Source organism: Onychomys torridus, chromosome 21 (assembly GCF_903995425.1).
Source record: "Onychomys torridus chromosome 21, mOncTor1.1, whole genome shotgun sequence".
In the NCBI taxonomy this organism is placed as follows: Eukaryota; Metazoa; Chordata; class Mammalia; order Rodentia; family Cricetidae; genus Onychomys; species Onychomys torridus.
Genome location: NC_050463.1, coordinates 35,980,744 through 35,999,055, shown reverse-complemented (window position 1 = coordinate 35,999,055; position 18,312 = coordinate 35,980,744). Strand labels below are relative to the sequence as shown.

At 50.7% G+C, this 18,312-nt stretch overlaps 1 protein-coding gene across 2 annotated transcripts in view; it reads left to right on the top strand.

Moving 5' to 3' along the window:
- The window catches only part of Klhl29 (kelch like family member 29), a 307,924-nt gene extending 289,909 nt beyond the window's left edge, over window positions 1-18,015 (top strand). For both annotated transcript variants that reach the window (XM_036170647.1, XM_036170646.1), the window contains 7 exons: window positions 1,197-1,456; window positions 3,470-3,668; window positions 3,840-4,022; window positions 4,234-4,414; window positions 11,589-11,782; window positions 12,087-12,231; window positions 14,504-18,015. In XM_036170647.1, coding sequence (XP_036026540.1) covers window positions 1,197-1,456; window positions 3,470-3,668; window positions 3,840-4,022; window positions 4,234-4,414; window positions 11,589-11,782; window positions 12,087-12,231; window positions 14,504-14,687 — 1,346 coding nt within the window. In that variant the 3' untranslated portion in view covers window positions 14,688-18,015. The remainder of the gene's footprint in view (window positions 1-1,196; window positions 1,457-3,469; window positions 3,669-3,839; window positions 4,023-4,233; window positions 4,415-11,588; window positions 11,783-12,086; window positions 12,232-14,503) is intronic.
- Window positions 18,016-18,312: the final 297 nt, after the last annotated feature.

Here is an 18,312-nt window from a genome sequence, read left to right as displayed (position 1 = left end):
CACTGGGATGTGTAAACAGCCTGTGCAGGCAGGGAACCTGACCACTCTGCCCTGGCCTCTAAGCCCTGAATGAATCAACCATGCCATCTGCTCCCCTTCAACGTATTGGTTCCCAGGCCACACAGATGCACGGACAAGCCAATGCATCTGATAAAGCCCTTGGAATCCCAGAGCTGGTTTTCTGCAAGATGTGGATATTGGTGATGGGCTCACCTTCCAGACTTCCTGCCCAGAGTGTGCTTGCTTTATAAACAGTTTGGTGCTGCTCAGCTCCCCTGGGAGTTATGGAGTAAGGGGGGGGGGGGTCAAGGACAGCCACACACACACACACACACCAACATATACATATATATATATATATATATATATATATATATATATATATATATGTACATACATATACACACAATAACATAATATATATGTATGTATATACATATACACATATATATACATACACATACACACACACACACACACACACATATATATATACACACACACACACACACACACACATATATATATATATATATATACAGACCCTGGGTGTGGTATACAGAAAGGAGAGCTAGAGTTTGGGAGCAGATTGGTGAGGACTGTTGAAGGAGCTAATTAATCCAGGAGGGTCAGGAGCTGTAGTGGCAGGATGAGGCACCCACCCAGTTCTAGACCACAAGAGCCATTAGCCAGATTTTAGAAGAGCCAGCTACCAGACCCCAGGTTCTAGATGGTAGACTAAGGGAATCTAAGAGCCATGGGAGACAGTGGATTGACATGTGAGGGCTGCTGTTTACAAGATTTTTTTTTTAAAAAGGTGTCTGTGACCTCAGGCATGCCTATCATGATGGAAGACACCTTGAGTTTCAAAGTGGCCGCTGCCCACAGCCCAGGCCCAAATCCTGAAGCCCCAGCCCTCCCTCCACGGTCAGGGAAGGAGCTCATGCTGTTCCTCACAGCTGTGGTTTTCTGCTATGGCCCACAGGAGTCAGGGCAGAGGAGAACCTGGGCAACGGATCTGAGGCTCAGAGTCATGGGAGGTAGACAGATGACCATGGATGCTAGAGGCGGGTCACCAGAACATGGATTGGGTTCAGAGGAAGATCCAGGGATGATGACAGGAACAAGAGGTGATCCTTCCAGGTGATCATGGATCAGTGACCATTCACTCTCCCCCCCCCCCCCCCCCCCCCCAGAGAAGCAGCTGACCGCCAGCAACTGCCTGGGTGTGCTGGCCATGGCTGAGGCCATGCAGTGCAGCGAGCTCTACCACATGGCCAAGGCCTTCGCGCTGCAGATCTTCCCAGAGGTGGCGGCCCAAGAGGAGATCCTCAGCATCTCGAAGGATGACTTTATCGCCTACGTCTCCAATGACAGTCTCAACACCAAGGCTGAGGAGCTGGTCTATGAAACTGTCATCAGGTGGATCAAGAAGGACCCAGCAGCACGGGCGCAGGTAGGCCTGCTGCACCCAGTTGGAAATAATGAGGGGGAGTCCAGTACACACATGCATGCGTACACACACACACACACACACACACACACACACACACACCTCCACTTTTTTTTTTTTTTGAGCTGGGGATCGAACCCAGGGCCTTGCACTTGCTAGGCAAGCGCTCTACCATTGAGCTAAATCCCCAACCTGCACCACCTCCACTCCACCAAGAATGAGTCTCTTGGTTTGCCAAGGCAACACAGGTTCTGGGTAGGAAGTACCGGGGTTCTTTGCAGCAAAGTGGGTGCCTGAGCAGGGTATATGGGATCCCCGGAGGTCCGAGCACATACTCTGGCTATCAAGTGGGTGGAGAGCAAACAGAGACCATTCTGGAAGTGGGGGAAAGACAGAAGAGAAAGTGAGGTTACCAGAGGAGACAGAAAAACCAGAGTGTTCATTCACGGGAGAAAAGAATACGCAGCAGTATCCCCAGATACCTGAGTCTCAGGGAGCTGATAGGCCCGTTCATACCCAGGAGGCCCTGCGCGAAGGGAATTACCACTGGTTACTGTAGTAAAGAGCCAGAAAGTCAGGGCAGCTGCAGGAAACCCTTGGGAGGGCCAGCATATAAAACAGCAAGTGGGGACAATGATGGAAGTTAGAGCCTAACCAGCTAGGACAGAGTCAGGGAAACCAGACCCCAGGACACGCTGAAGGCACCAAGTGATGGGTCAGCAAGGCTCTCACGTCTCCTCGGGCATAAAAAGGACACATGCCTGGTATTCCAGCACTTGGAATTAGAAGCAGGAAGACTAGGGATTCAAGGCCGGACTTGACTGCATAGTGAGAGTGTCAGCCTGGGCTACAAGAAACTGACTCAAGGGAAGGAAGGGGATGCGGCGACCAGAGGGAGGGAGGGGAGGGGAAGGGAAGATTGGAGACAAGGATGAGAGAGATGCATGGCTCCCTGCCCAACCCCAACCCACCACTGGGTCCTTAGGGTCCGTGAGAAGTGGATTCCTCATTTGATCAGGTTGGCAGGAAGCTTTTTTTTTTTTTTTTAAGCAGAGAAAGGAATTGAAGTTGTATAGCTAAGGACAGTAACTGCCATAGTTCTCTATGACCCTCGCGTCTACATCCACAGCTCAGAGTGTGGTATGGGCTCAGCCAGGCTTGCCCAGAGACCCTGGTCTCGCTGCTTCCCATCTGCTAAGTGCTGCACCCCTCCAAAAAAAGACCCTTTGCACCCAAGAATAAGCCCCATGTCATTCTTCAAATGTCACATCCCTTTCCACTCTCCCAAGCCTCCGGATGTCCCGTTCCCCCCCCTCCCGCCCGCCCGCCAACATCATCTCCCCAGTGACACCATCACATCCAACAGCCTTGGCTAAACCCCTCTCGGAAGTAGGGTCTCATCAGCCTCCACGGCTGCGGTAACAAGCTTAACATGTGCTCTCTATTGGCTCCCAATTACTCCCTGCCAGTCATCCTCCGGACCAAACACAAGTGGGTGGAGTGGTGAGCGGTTTGCCTGTCGCAGGGGAAGTTCCCATCAATTCAGGAAGCGCCTTGAGTGAAGGAGAAGAGGGTCCAGAAGCCAAGATGAGACAAGGTGACACTACTGAGGAGCTGAAGTGCTGAGGACACACAGGTGTCCCCGTCACCTGACAGCCATCGGCTCATTTAAGTTCTCCTGGGCCCTCCCACCTGGTTCCTGTCACACTCCCACCTCCTCAAGATGCAAGGCGCCTGCTCTCCCGGTGTCAGCCGCCTGGCAGTATGATGTGCAGTCAGGATCCACGACAGAGATGGGGTGTGGAGACTAGAGGCTGGAGGGAGAGAGAGAGGCGCTAGTCTGGGCCCAGCTGGGGCCACCAGGCCTCCAGTCAGCCCGCCATGCCTCGCATTGTCTAGAATAACAGGCTGGAGAGTGTGCACTTCTAAGACACACCCCAGATGCGAAGTGCTTCCCCAGTCAGCTCCTAAGTGGTGGCTTCCTCTAAGCAGAATCGGGCCTCTTCTGTCCCACAGTATGCAGCAGAACTTCTCGCGGCTGTCCGCCTCCCGTTCATCCACCCCAGCTATCTGCTCAACGTGGTGGACAACGAAGAGCTCATCAAATCATCAGAAGCATGCCGGGACCTGGTCAATGAGGCTAAACGCTACCACATGCTGCCCCACGCCCGGCAGGAGATGCAGACACCCCGAACCCGGCCCCGCCTCTCTGCAGGTATCAAGGGACATGCCCCAATTCCCCCCCACACACACACAATTGCAAGATGCCATGGAATCAGCTGGCTCCAGGTGCTCCCCCACCCCTCCCAGACAGGAGCCAGGCATAGATGCTGACTGAAGTAAGGGTGTGTGTCCCAAGGATGCCCGTCCGTCCGTGTCCCCGCAGGTGTGGCCGAGGTCATCGTTTTGGTTGGGGGCCGGCAGATGGTGGGGATGACCCAGCGCTCCCTGGTGGCTGTCACCTGCTGGAATCCACAGAACAACAAGTGGTACCCCTTGGCCTCGCTGCCTTTCTATGACCGAGAGTTCTTCAGTGTAGTGAGTGCCGGGGACAACATCTACCTCTCAGGTGAGGCTCCCAAGGGCTGGGCAGGAACTGGGATGGGTTTCCCAAAGGGACCTCTGCCCACACACAGGGCTGAGGAAGGCCAAGGCCCCAGAGTGTCCATGTGGTTTGCAGAGGGAGCCTCCTGCCTCTGTTCCTGGAGCTGGGCATCCTGTCCTCAAGCCCTTCTTCAGCCCCCCCCCGCCTGTTCTTTGTACCCCCATACTGTCCACAGGTGGTATGGAATCAGGGGTGACGCTGGCTGATGTCTGGTGCTACATGTCCCTGTTGGATAACTGGAACCTGGTCTCCAGAATGACTGTCCCTCGCTGTCGCCACAATAGTCTCGTCTATGATGGGAAGATTTACACTCTCGGGGGACTTGGAGTGGCAGGCAATGTGGACCACGTGGAGAGGTAAGGCAGCCACAGTCCCTGAGCTGGTGGCATCTCTCGAAGTCACTTAACTCTAACATCACATCACACCTCCCCCTCTGACACCTACCTGACACTAGTGGCCTACAGACGGGCCCATTCCAAGCTCATCGCGCATAATGAAAGGAAGAGAACACAAGATGTGAGCTCATGAGTCACAAGAGAGGACATTCCCATCACCATCCATTCAGGTGTAACACGGGTATAATATAACAGGTATAGCCTAAGGTCCCATCACGGAAGGACTTGAGTGAGCTTGGCTAGAGAGACACAGGAGATTGCAAGTACCAACCCAGAGACATCACAGAAATCAGAAGAAGAGCTAGAATCCAGGGCCCAAGTATGGGCCATGCCAGTGGTTGTACCACTTTGTTCCTGCCAAGACAGGGGTGCATACATCCTTCCTGCATCCACACATGCCAAGGAAATTGGTAGGAACACAGGCAAGAGACACCACCCACCAACTAAGCAGTGTAGGGGCACAGTCTAGCTAGCCCTCTAGAGTTCTCCCGAGGAAAACTATGAACCAAGGAGCTCCAGATTCGAGGTTAGCCTGCCCTTTGTTACAAGTCCCAGGCTGTTCACCACCACCACCCCCAGCCCCCCCCCCCCCCCCAACCCCAGCCCCAGCCCGGCTGTTGAGGATATGGTGTAAGTTCAGGCATAGGCCAGAGGCTGGAGGGAATACTGCCCTAGGGGAAAAGGCCAAGATCCTTTCCTCCTCTGAGCCAGGGAAACTGCTCTCCTAAGAAAATGGGCAGGTCACCTTAAGGAAGATGCTTGGGACCTGTTTGAGAGGACCATTAGTTAGCACAAGACCACCTCAGTTGTGCTTCAGAAGAAACTAGTGCCCTAGAGAATGATACACGAAGCTGACCCCCAGCCTCAGGTAACAGCCCCACTTACGATCAGTAAATCATAACTCATTCTTTCCCCTACCATGGCTCACACCGTTAGCTGCCACCAGAAAGCAGACTTTGCAGTGTAGCATCCTTTCTGCCTGTGAAGCCACACATAGCCCTCAATTTGAATTTTTTCTTCCCCCTGGGTGGCTAATTGGACACTTGATGAATGTTCCAGCAAAGACGGTTTCAGAGGGATACAGGTTCTGAATGTTCACTGTGGGCTTTTAAGTCCCCCAAGTAGAGCCAGAGACGGCTTGGTAACAACATTTAATTGTCATATTGATTTGACGATAATGGGAAATCCCCAGGTGATTATGAGCATATTAATACTGTGCTTGGACCCAGACCAGCCCTAACACCAGGGAGTCTTCAGCGTAATCTGCTGCACGTCCAGCTGGACCCCTAAGCTCCCCCAGAAGCATCGGCTTCCAGTCATTTGTCAACCAATAATAAACACATGAGCAAGGCGACATTTTCTATGTAGGAGTCCGCTGAGCTGGATGTCATCCTGCTTTGCTTCCATCAGCTATTTTTAATCTCCTAAAATGCTGATTACTCATTTTGCAAAGTTCTACTTGTTGATAAATACAGGGATTTGTTGAAAGATCAAACGCACTGATGAAGAGAGAGAGAGAAAGAGAAAGAGCGAGAGAGAGAGAGAGAGAGAGAGAGAGAGAGAGAGAGACAGACAGACAGACAGACAGACAGACAGAGACAGAGACAGAGACAGAGAGAAGCTCCCATCCTCTTCTTGGGCCTGAAGCAGTTCTCCAAGGTCCCAGGGGGCTGCCTACACTGGCCTTCCCTAAGGAGCTCAGCCTTCCAGATAGCTGGAAAATAAATGTCGGCGCCAGGCACCTTAAGTCCACCCCAATCCCCCACCCCCGGTGGCCCCCTGAAAGGAAGAGTAGCTGAGGAGCACAGAGAAGCTGAGGGACCCTGAGTGCTCCCTCGGCCCATCATCTCATCATCTGTGCCTGTAAGCTAGGACAAAGACTAGAAGACCCCTAGGTGGTACCCATGCAAGGGAGTAGAGCATGTAGGGGAAGAGGCACCCAGTAGCTACCCAAGCAGCAGACCCCTTTGGGTAAGTCAGTCTGTGCCACAGCAGTGATAACGATTCAGGGTGACAGGAAGGTCAGTGTAATGGGGACAGACATGAGGGTGCTTTGTTCCACAGTAAGCACTAATGGTACAAATTGCTATTATATTGATAATGAACGAGATATATGGTGTATTATAATTATATTACATTACTGTGTTACAGGAATAGAGCAAGATTACATAATTATAGATTAAAACAACAGCGCCATAGACAAACCTGTATTATATCATTATATAAATAACTGGGTCTAATATTCTACAGCAATATATTGCAGGAGCTGTGGTTACCGCATAAATGATAGCGGAACGCCTCACTCAGCTAGGTCATTTGCATGTCATTAGCATATCCTTCTTACGCAGGAAGCTGACAGATTGAGCTGACGGGAGGGCTCTCGTGGCTTGGCAATCAGCCACCTGGAATAACAAACTCTCAGGAAATTTGTGTTTGGCGGAATGTGTCATTATGCCGAAAGACTGAGGGCTAACAACCACATAATCTTTTCTCATCCCCCAGCTCTTTCTGTGGGAGCTCTTTGGCTTGCTGCCATATTGGCTTAACACACACACTCACACACACACACACACACACACACACATACACACACACACACACACATCTGAACTCTGACACTACCCCAAAAAGACACTTACTCCATTACATATTAGCTATATATCACCCATCTACGACTGAACAACATCAGCTCTTGCTGCCCCATAGAGAGTTCGGTATATCCAAGTCCAGAAGTAGATATCACTTGGCTGTCCCTTCCCCACACACTCAAGAACCAGAGACACGGTCCACATAAGACCCTCTTCCCAGAGTGCCTAGCTCTGAGCTAATGATGACTCTTGTCCAAAGGAGGCTCATAGGGGGAAACATGAGAGCCGTGTGCTGGTCATAGCCATGTGCTAACCAAAATCTCTGGTGTCACAGTGAGCAAACTCGGGCCCATGCTTTGGGTGCAGACACATATATGGAGTGGGGAGGCACAGATGTACCCTGCTGGTAGGTCTACAGTAAATGTTGGGGCAGCTACAGTCAAGCAGGAGCATTGAGGGCAGCTAGGTCCTTGGAACACCGAACAGAAATGCTGGCGAGTAGGTGGTTGGAGCTCGTCCTCCAAAAGCAAACCGCAGGGACAGCAACCCCTTGGCCAGCCCGCTTAGTTCCGCTTCTGCTCACCCCAGCAGCTGTTTCCTGCCTCCTTTTCCTCCACATGTCTAGACTTCTCCATCCTCTCACGTTGCTACTTCGTCCTGCACTGTATGTGAAGCACATCTGTCCAGCCCTATTCCATTCCTTCTCCTCCCCGTCTTCCTGGGGCTGGAAAGGAAAATCCTAGCATCGTACTGTGGTCCTGCTACACACTGGAGACTCAAGCCTCCAGCCAGCCCTACATGCAGCAAGGCATCTCTGCCTTATCAGCCATTTCCTCTCAAAAGCAAGGGCTCTCCTCTCTCCTCAAAGCCCAGATTCCATACACAAGCTCCCCGACTGCTTTTGGCCACCCCAACCTCCTGCTTACCAGATAAATGAGGCCCTGGATAGAGAACTCAAATGTTCTGGAGGTGCAATATTTGCTTAGAATTGCAGGTAGCCCTGAGTTTGAGTTTCCACCGCTACAGGAAGTAGGGATGGTTGTCCACATTTCTAAGTGCAGCACTGGGGAGATATCAGAGGTGAGGTCTTGGCTACTCAAGACGTGCCAGATCAGCCTGGGATTCATGTGTCCCTCTCTCAACAAAAACACCAAACACCTTTCATGCCTCTCTGATAACTCCAGCAATGCGCCTGCAGCTGTGACATCCTCGACTTCCATTTTCCTTTCTCCTGTGCACCTGCACACAACTCCTTTTAATTAGCATCTGCTATATCTGCCAGAAGCCTTACAGGACCCAGGAGCCTTCAGTTCTTTGTCGCCTTCTACAAGACAAATAACAGATCCAAACCATGGGGTGAGGGAGTATTGGTGGAATTATTAAGGCCACTCCACGTAGTTAAAGGGGAGGTTTATTTTGTGGGGTAACTTACAAGTAAAGGGGTGGGTTATAGGGTCCGGGAAAGGTGTAGCGCAGTCCAGCGGTGTTCTCTGGAGAACTCCGCTTGGTCTGCCTCCAGCATCCAGGATCCAGGAACCAAGAGAGCCAGCATATCCGGATCTCGGGTCTTAAGGGCTCCTATCTCGGCCCCGCCTCGTAGGCATGACAGTTACTGGCGCCTCAATGGGGGTAGTACTTCCAGGTCAAAGCTGGAACAGCTACCCACTACAAGGGAGGGCTCAGGGCTCTCCAGGGTTCCCTGTGGTCCCCAGCCTTGTGTTCTCTCTCTCCTTCCTCTCTGTCTGTCTCTCTGCCTCCCTTTCCCTCTCTCAGTAGGATCTGTTACCCAGGCTAGCCTTAAACTCCGGGGTCAGCATCCGAGTGCTGGGACTCAGTTGTGCGCCATCCTCTCTTGCTTACACTGCAAAGTCGCCCTGGTACCCACAGGGGACTCGTTTCAGGATGCCTGTAGCCTCACGTTTGCAAGAGCTTTAGTCCTCATATAAAACGGTATAGTATCTACATACAAATACCTGTGCACAGCCTGCTGCAGACTCTAGGTACGTCACATCATTCCACACACCACTTACAATACTAAGACAATGCAAGTGCTATGTAAAGAGCTGTTATCCTGTATTGCTTCGGGAAATAATGGAAAATCTGTACATGTTCAATACAGATACAGTTTTTCAGCTATTTCCTATGTACAACTTACTGCGTCTATGGATGCAGAATGCACAGATTTGGAGTCTGGCTGTTTAGTTAACTTTTTGCTCATTCCCTTGGGCTTCATCCTATCTACACACACACAAAAAAAAAAAATAATAATAATAATAATAATGTTCTTAACACTCTCCCACCACCCCCGCTGCCATTGAAACAAAATCAGTGTTGTGCCAGAGTTCATTTCAATGGGCTCAGGAGAAGCGGCTGATAACATTTGGAGAACTGTGCAACCCAGTTATTATTAAAAATTAGAATTCCATCTTAACACACAGATAATCCACCAGTCCTCACAGCTCATCACTTCCTGGCTAGCCACGGTATTTTCCTGCTCTCTGCTTGAGGTTTTCCATGACTGTTAGAGATGCATGTCGGGGAGAGAGTCTAGACAGCCGTGACCACAGCACAGAGGATCTTCTCCTGGACTCGCACGTCCTGCTGATAGGGTCAGGCAGGTGGAGGGGCTTACATCCCAGAAACCAGCAGGTGTTTCGAGGATGTTTTTCTCAGAGAGGTGGCTGGTAAACACTGGTGAGCATTCAACTAACATACACACACACCCCAGTGCCCTGCCGTCCCCAGATTCCATGTTCCTTTCTGAGAACCTCCATCTCTGCCCTCTTTGTGGCTCAGGTTCCTCAGAGAGAAGTCTGCATCTGCTGCCACTGTCTCTCTGTCTAATGTACTATGACCTGCTCAAGACTTCATGCCTTGACCCCAACCCCCACCCCCGTCCACACTTGAGGTCCTTTATCTTCTAGGTACAGGTGCTGACCAATGACCTGACATTGACCGTCCTTGAAGAGAGCGCTTCTCTACCCCCTCACAGCCCCCCCCCCCCCAGCGTGTCCTCAGCCTCAGGACCAGCTGGACTCTCCAGTACATTCCTTAGCTCTCATGGCCATCTTGTGCTGGTGACCCCAAAGCGAACTACTCAACCCAGATCTCCATGCCCAGCTGTCTACTGCACAGCGCTGACATGTACCCACAGACACTGATTACCACTGGACTCTTCCCTCTCCTCTAGCTGCCTCCCCAATTCTTCCAAGATAGAGACCCCCCAAGGCACCCTGTGTAACCCTGTCTCTCTCAGCTACAACATCCCTAGAGCAAATGTACCTCTCCTCCCCACTCCCATGCCCAGACCCTCACACTCCTCATCCTTTGACCCACCACCAGCTTCTCATCAAGCTTCCTGTGGGTGATTAGTCTAACTGGTCTCCTCCATGCATCCAGCCTCCTCCCAGAAGTACCTTCTCCACCCTGCAGCCACAGTCTCTCATCTGTTTTGATTGTGTTATTTCCCTGCTTAAACCTGCAGGGTTTCCCCACTGCTCCCTACACAGAGTCCCTAAGCATGGCACACAAAAGGCCTTCTAATCTACCCTACCTCCAGCCATTATGAACGACTCCAGATGTCCCTCAAAAACCACTGTGCCCACATTTGTCCCTTCAATTAGCTTCCTATCTTAGTCAGGGTTCCTATTGCTATGAAGAGATGCCATGACCTCAGCACCTCATACAACGGAAAATATTTCATTGGGGTGGTTCATGTACAGTTCAGAGGTTTAGTTCATGATAGTCATGGCGAGAAGCAAGGCAGTGTGCAGGCAGACATGACGCTGGGAAAGGAGCTGAGAGTTCCTACATCTTGATCCAAAGGCAACAGGAAGTGGTCTAAGACAATGGGTGTGGCTTGAGCATATATACGACCTCAAAGCCCACCACCACAGTGATGCACTTCCTCCAACAAGGCCACGCCCACTCCAACAAAGCCACACCTCCTAATAGTGCCACTCCTTTTGGGGCCATTTTTTTTTCAAACCACCATGCTTCCTGAACCCATTTGCATCTGTCCAACCTCGGCCTGATATCGATAGCCCACTCACGTCCAGACCCAACCCTGGGCCACTCCCTAGAGAGGCTCAACCTCACCTATGAGAGAAAGCAGGGTGGGGAGGTCCTGCTGTGTGCATGTTGGCCCCCTCGCTCACGCCACACCATCCTTCATGATCACTGGATTTTGCATGTTTGATGTGGCTGTCCTCCCCACTGGGCCAGCAGCTTCTTGAAGGCAGAAATAGTCTCCTCCAGTAGATTCCAGGTACACCATCACCACAGGGATGCTCACTATGTAAGCCAGGGCAAGATCTGCACAGAGCTTGGCCAAGCAGCAAAAAGGCCCCACTGTAGCTCAAAAGGAGGCCTATAGAGCCAGTTTGGAGCAAAGCCTGGAAGTGACTCAAGCCTGGGTCCCCATCTTTGGGCTTAGGCTATGCCAGTGATGCTGAAGGCAAAAAACAGGTGCTAGATTCCCCCCAAGTGCTGCTTCCCTGGACTGTGGCCTGCATGACACAAGGACTCTCTCTTTCTCCTCTTCACAGGTACGACACCATCACTAACCAATGGGAGGCGGTAGCCCCTCTGCCCAAGGCAGTGCACTCAGCCGCGGCCACTGTGTGTGGTGGCAAGGTCTATGTGTTTGGTGGGGTCAATGAGGCAGGCCGAGCTGCAGGCATCCTTCAGTCCTATGTACCACAGACCAACACGTGGAGCTTCATTGAGTCCCCAATGATCGGTAAGAATCTGGCATCCCCTCCGTCCAGCCCAGTGGGGCCCCCACAGTCCCACATCCCAGATAGAATCAGGCTAAGCCCGGAGAGTCTGCAGAGCCAGGTCTAGCAGTGGGCAGTAGGTAGCCCCAAAGCCCAGGTGCAGCCAGTACCTGGAAAGGGCAAGCCAGTCAAGATTCAGGATGCTCCTGTCCCCCAGCCTGTCCTCAGGGCAATCAGTGACATGCTGATGTTGGGAACACCGCTGGGAAAGAGAGGAGGGAGGCCAAGGCCACCTGCCTTGACCACCTGGTCCTGCCGTCCTCACAGACAACAAGTATGCACCTGCTGTCACCCTCAACGGCTTTGTCTTCATCCTGGGAGGATCTTACGCCAGAGCCACCACCATCTATGACCCAGAAAAGGGCAACATCAAGGCAGGCCCGAACATGAATCACTCTCGCCAGTTCTGCAGGTGAGGCGGCTACCTGAGCTGGGGTTGTGGAGGAGTGGGGACAGGGGAAGGGTGCATAGGTGAACCCACCAGAAGTGTGATTCCAAGGACTTACCACCTCCCCAAACCAGAACAATTGCAAACCTGGAGTGATGGCCTTCCTCCTCCTCCTCCTCCTCACCACCACCACCACCACAACCACCACAGCAATGGATGTCAGGGCCAGAGTACAGTATGGCACCCCTAAGAGCAGCTATGATAGGATCCTGTGATACCATCTGGCCCAGCACCCTCAAACCGTGCCTCTGTAGGACCTCATCTCACACTGAAAGAGACATCAATGCCACCCTCCCTTCAGTGAGAAGCAAGGCCAGATCTCCCCCAGGGTGCCTTCCAGAGGCAGGCAGGGACAACTGGCCTCCTCATGAGGGGAATGCTCACATGTGTGAGCCCCATCCTGGCCCAGGCAACAGCACAAGACATCTGCTCCAAGGTCTCAAAAGCTACTGACTTGCAAGCACATGGAGGAAGAAGAGGTAGAATGCAGATTAGCTCCTAGCACCCTGACCCCAGGTCTGTGAGACACCAGTCCTTGCTCTTCTGGACACCTCCTTGACCGGTCTAAGAGGAACAGAAATAAGGGGGGCAGGGCCCAGACACTCAACTATTGGCAATACCATAGCAGGTTCTTCTTATAGATTACTTGTTGTCTCTGCAGAGGCAATGACTAAATTTTCAGTAATGATAACAAGAAGCATTTATTGGGCACCTATTGTTTGCATAGCAACCACAGAAGAGAACTCTAATTCCCAACATGTTGCTACAACTTGGATACATAGCTCCCGCAGCCCTAGAAAATTCTATCTGCTCTGGTGTTTAGACCAGAGAACTGAACTGCAAGGCTCCTGGTGGAGTTCTGGTTCCTCGGGTTTTGAACTATCCATCCCTCAGTACCACAATCTCAGTCACGGTCTGACTTTTCTGTCGCTGACAGTGACGTCTGGACTACTGAGTCAGTGAAGAAGGGGCCCATGTTTCACCTAAGACGATGAGTAACAGGAAACAGGACCAGGGGTGGGTGGAAGCTGGCCTTCGTGAGAGAAACAGGGAGATGGTTGGTGATCCAGAAAGGACATGAAAGCCCAGAGTAGCGAGGAACTAGAAAGGAGCCCTATAGAAGCCACAGTGTCAGATAAGGAATCTAGAGTCAAGGTGTGTTCTGATCGGGACCTTGCAAATGTGAGTAGAGTCTTGGAAGAACTTCTGGGTCCATGTTCAAGAAATAGTCACGAAGAACTGGCCATTTGATGGAGTGAAGGAGAAGTCAGGGCTAGAAACATGGCTAGAAGCAACAGCTGAAAAGCATGAAGAAGTGCGTGCAGGGCTAGAGCGGTGACTCAGCGGATAAGAGCACTTGTTGCTCTTGCAGAAGACCCAGGCTAGAGTCCCAGCATCCACATGGAGGTTCACAAATATCTGTAATTCCACTTCCAGGGTATCCGATGACCTCTGCAGACACCAGGCATGCATGCTGGGCACATACATACATGCAAGCAAAACACATAAAATGAAGTGAATAAACTTAATAAGGTACTTTTAAAGAAGTGCAGAAAAAGCAGGATACCGGGCTTTTGGAAGAGCTGTCTGGAATAACAGGTCCCAGTGTCACTCAGGAAACAGGCCCCGGCAGAGCTGTTGGTCACCCTCAGTGCATGCTTGGCCCTTGAGTTGCAGGTGGGAGCAACCCCGGTCACATGTGTTGAGGAAACAGGAAGAAAGTGGCATTCAGGTCCCCGGGCAGAGGGGCAGGGCTCCCCATCACAGGGCTGTTAGTTGGTTCGATCTGACCCATTGTTCTGTCTCTTGGCATTTTGAGTCATGTTCCCAACTCGGTGTGAACACTCAGAAGGTTCTGTATGCACAGTCAGAGGCTCAGTAAAGGCCCAGAGATGGGCAGGTGCCTGTGTAAGAAGCGACCCCCTTTGCAGTTGTCCGTAGTCTTTCTGCAGAGCTGGGGGGAGGCAGCTAATGAAAATGAGCCTATCTCCCCTCAGAACGGTACCTCAGACATCCCAAGTGTTCCTGTAGAAAAAAAAAATGTCCTTGTTGTTTTGTTTATTAGCCCAGGTTAGGTGGCAAAGAAGAGCAAGGAGATCCCACACAGCTTATGCAAGAGGGTCTAGGCGCCCCCCCCCCCCCCCCCCCCTGAACCAAGACAGCGGTTGGGATTCTGTCTCCAGAACCACTATGGAAATTCCAGGGCTAACTCTCTGTCCCACCTTCCCTCTTGTAGCGCTGTGGTGCTCGATGGGAAAATTTATGCAACCGGAGGCATCGTGAGCAGCGAGGGACCAGCCCTGGGCAACATGGAAGCCTATGAGCCCACAACCAACACATGGACCCTCCTACCCCACATGCCCTGTCCTGTGTTCAGACACGGCTGTGTCGTGATAAAGAAATATATCCAAAGCGGCTGACATCAGCAGAGAGCCCAGGACAAGCCTATGGGACAAGTCTGGTGAGGCACATGCCACACACCACGGTTATCTTTCAACACCAATGAGAGGCCCACAGAACACAATCAAGAAACTCACTGCGCGAACATTTCGAATATTCTCTACATCGAATGTAGAAAATCATCCTCGCCTTTTGGGTGAAGTGGGGCACAGTGCTCCAGGCAGCAGGAACCTGGAACACGCTGAGCCAGGGATCGCTGGCCAGCCAAGGCGCTTGCTGTCAACAGGGGGCGCTCGCTCTGCCAGGCGCAATAGTTTCACATATTTTTCAACTGGGAGAGAAGCTGGTTTTTTCCTTCTTGCAGAGCAAGCTCAATCCCTAAACCACCATAGATCAGTTATCCTGTGACAATATTGGGCACCAGGCTCTTTGGGAATAAGGTCAAAGTGTCCTTATCACTTTGATTCCTACTTTTTGTTTTGTTTTGTTTTGTTTTTAACCAATCAAGTGGCCGAGAGAGGAAAAAAAAAAAACGAAGGACGGGACCATGCAGCACCAAGGCCTAGGAGGGGGGCTGGTGGCCACCAGACAGGAGAGAGGGCCAGCTGCATGTGCCCAGCCAGGGCTGGCAGCCGCAGGGATCGCTGGGAAGAGCCGCCTGTCCTTCATGGGTTTTTCTAACCGCGTTTTCGCTGCAGAAGGACATGGTGGATGTGCTAGCTTTCTCTTAGCCAGTATGAATTATTTAGATTTCCAAGGCATTTTCTTGATACACAAAAGGCTATTTTTAAGTACGAGAGGGGAGGCCACAAGAGGGACAACACAGGGACTCCCCAAAGCTCTTTGTAGGTGGTGCCAGAGCCACAGGGCGGGGGGCACTCGCTCTCATTTTTCTATGTGTGCAGAATAGAGGATCTCTCCTGAGATGGGCCATGCCCCCACTTTATTTTTGGAAAAAGTTAACTCCCAGCCAGCCCTGGAAGACCATGCCTCATGGAGGCATTGTCAGGGGGGGCAAGGGTCTATCCTAGAAGAATACAGTTCTGGCTTCTGACACCAGTCCAGCTCTCCCTCCATGAGGTAAAGCTGAGGACCCGGGCCCAGGAAGGGGGCTGAGGGAGGGAGGGCGGGGGGTTGGGGGGAGAAGAAATGTCTACAAAGCACAGGAGACTATTTTTGATATTTATAGCTATATATTCAAGGCACCTGCCACAAGAGCTCTCAGGATGGGGACAGCCTTCTTAAGATGAGCCATGACAGCCACGGCCGGAGGTGCACAAGCAAACGGTTCTTCCTGTTGCCTTCTAATAGTAACCCCAGAAAAGGGAAGCCAGGAAAGAGGTCCCGACGAGGCTCAAAAGAGAAAGGCCTTCCCATTAGTCCTTAGACCTTCAAACCTCACCCGGTCATCAGTTTCCATTCCAAGGCAGGGAGAAGGCCGCCACCACCGCCGCCGCCGCCGCCGCCGCCACCATGCTGTTTAGTTGAAATTAGTACCAAATACACACCGTTTTTCTACCTGGGAAGTCAGCTCGCCATCACCTCTTGATAAGAACCGTTTGACAGAGAGAAAGGGACAGGACATGCGTTCCATCATTCAGTATCGGATGACACAAAATTCCAGTCCTCACCACGACGGGCATCTACGTCTAGCATCCCAAGTGTGGCTCCCACTTGACAAAGATACCGAGCTTTGTTATGCAGTTTTTAATATTATTTATTATTTAAGAAAAAAAGTAATAAGCACAAAACTACATACATTGTATGTCATTTAAAAGTATTTATGTCAAACAGGGTGCAAGTGTGAACCCAAGGACTGGAGCACAAATTTCTAACTGCCTGGGGCAGGGCGAATGTGAGCATTGGTGTGCGTCTGCCTCCAAGGGAGGTGTTAGTGGTCAACAGGACTCCACAGAGGTCACTGAAATTCTGTTTCTCTCCTCATCTATCACACTGGAGCAAAACTGGCTATTTCTGTGAATGATATAAAACAGGGTTCTCTGTAATGGTATTGTATATAGTATATGTTTATTGTTAAGTTGTTATATTATAATAAATATATTTATAGATCTAGACTTGGAAGCCGATGCAATGTCTTTGTGTACCATCGTGTTCGCCTTAGTATTGCCACAGCCCTGTGCAAGGCTGTTACTCCTCTTGGTTATCAAGAGTATGTGTCCTCTTATAGATGTCCACGTAGGTCTGGATGATTGGGGAGGACCCTTTGCAAGAGGACAGAGACCAAAACATAACCCGGGAAAGACAGCGGAAGGTCCAAGTTGAAAGGACTCACGGGCACAATGGACTTGAGCTAGACTCTTCGCTGAGCACCTGTGATCTTCTCATCACAGCCACGCATCCGGAAGCTCCTTAGCTTGCTTCCCCTGCCCCCTCCCCCACTTCACCCCCCTTCACTGGAGCCACTATTTTATGTTCTCAGTTCATCAGCCTAGCAGGAGATACAAGACACTTCCTCTAGGAAGAACATCAAGTACAATTTCCATGCTAAGACCCAAGTAGGGTGGTCTTCCTGCTTCCTCCTTTAAGCCTGAAGGGTTCTCTGGTCTGCCACACAGACACACTTGGCTATAGCCAGGACACCTCGTTTATTTAGCATGAAATGTGGAATGTCTCGGTCAGGAAGGACATTTACAAGAGAGGGTAGATTTTTCCAGCATAGTCACCCACACGAAGCCTCCATGCCCCTTAATCCCTAAATCTTACCGAGATCTAGTGTTTCCTTGGAAGCAAAACCCTAATAAGAATTGGAAGAGGAGGTAAGAGGAGGGATTCTCCTGAAAACTTGGCTGAAGCCTTGGGATGAGAGTACCATACATCTATCAAATAAATATTTCCCTAGAAACATCAGTCCTGCAGGGAAGGATAGAGGCTATATGAAGATGGCAATCATGAAGGGCTGAAATGATAACTTGTGATGAGAGCAGTCTTTTAGCTCCGTTCCTGTCTAGTCTGGTTTTTTTTTTAATCGAGGAAAATGTTCTCATGGTCCATGAAGAGTTTCTATGTTTTATACCTAACTCTGGTGGCAAACAGATTCCATTTTACCATGGAGAGATGGCTCTACCAGATTAAGAGACCCACCATGAGTACCATCAAGGTACAACCACCTGGCCTAACCAAGATAATGAGAAGAACACTCCACATGGTGTGTGGATTTTTTTTTAAGAACCTCAAAATAAAAGAGCAATCAGGAGAAATATCTATTGCCTGTGTGATAAAGAGAATCTCAGTTAAAGGGACCAGGTAATGCAATTGAAAAATGTTAGTTAAGTAGAAATAGGTGTTAGAACAAAAGAAAATTTAATAGTAATAAAAAGGTGCTGGCAAATAGAATCCAAAAGTTAAAAAAAAAAAAAAAATGCTCACCACTGAAACTCTATACAAGGAGTGAGGTAACACCTTGTAACTATTAAGTTAACTCCCTAAACCCACCTGTAGGGGGAGCTGTGCTGAGAAGGCGCATGGGTCATGGAGGCAGGCACCCGGTATCAGGTTAGACAGCCATAAAGAAATGACAGGAACTCTAGAAAAATAATGCCAGCTATTCTAACAGGGTGTGTGAGGATAACTAGTACCTGTCTGCTGACACCGATGATGTGCTAGCCACCACGCTAAGCATACAAA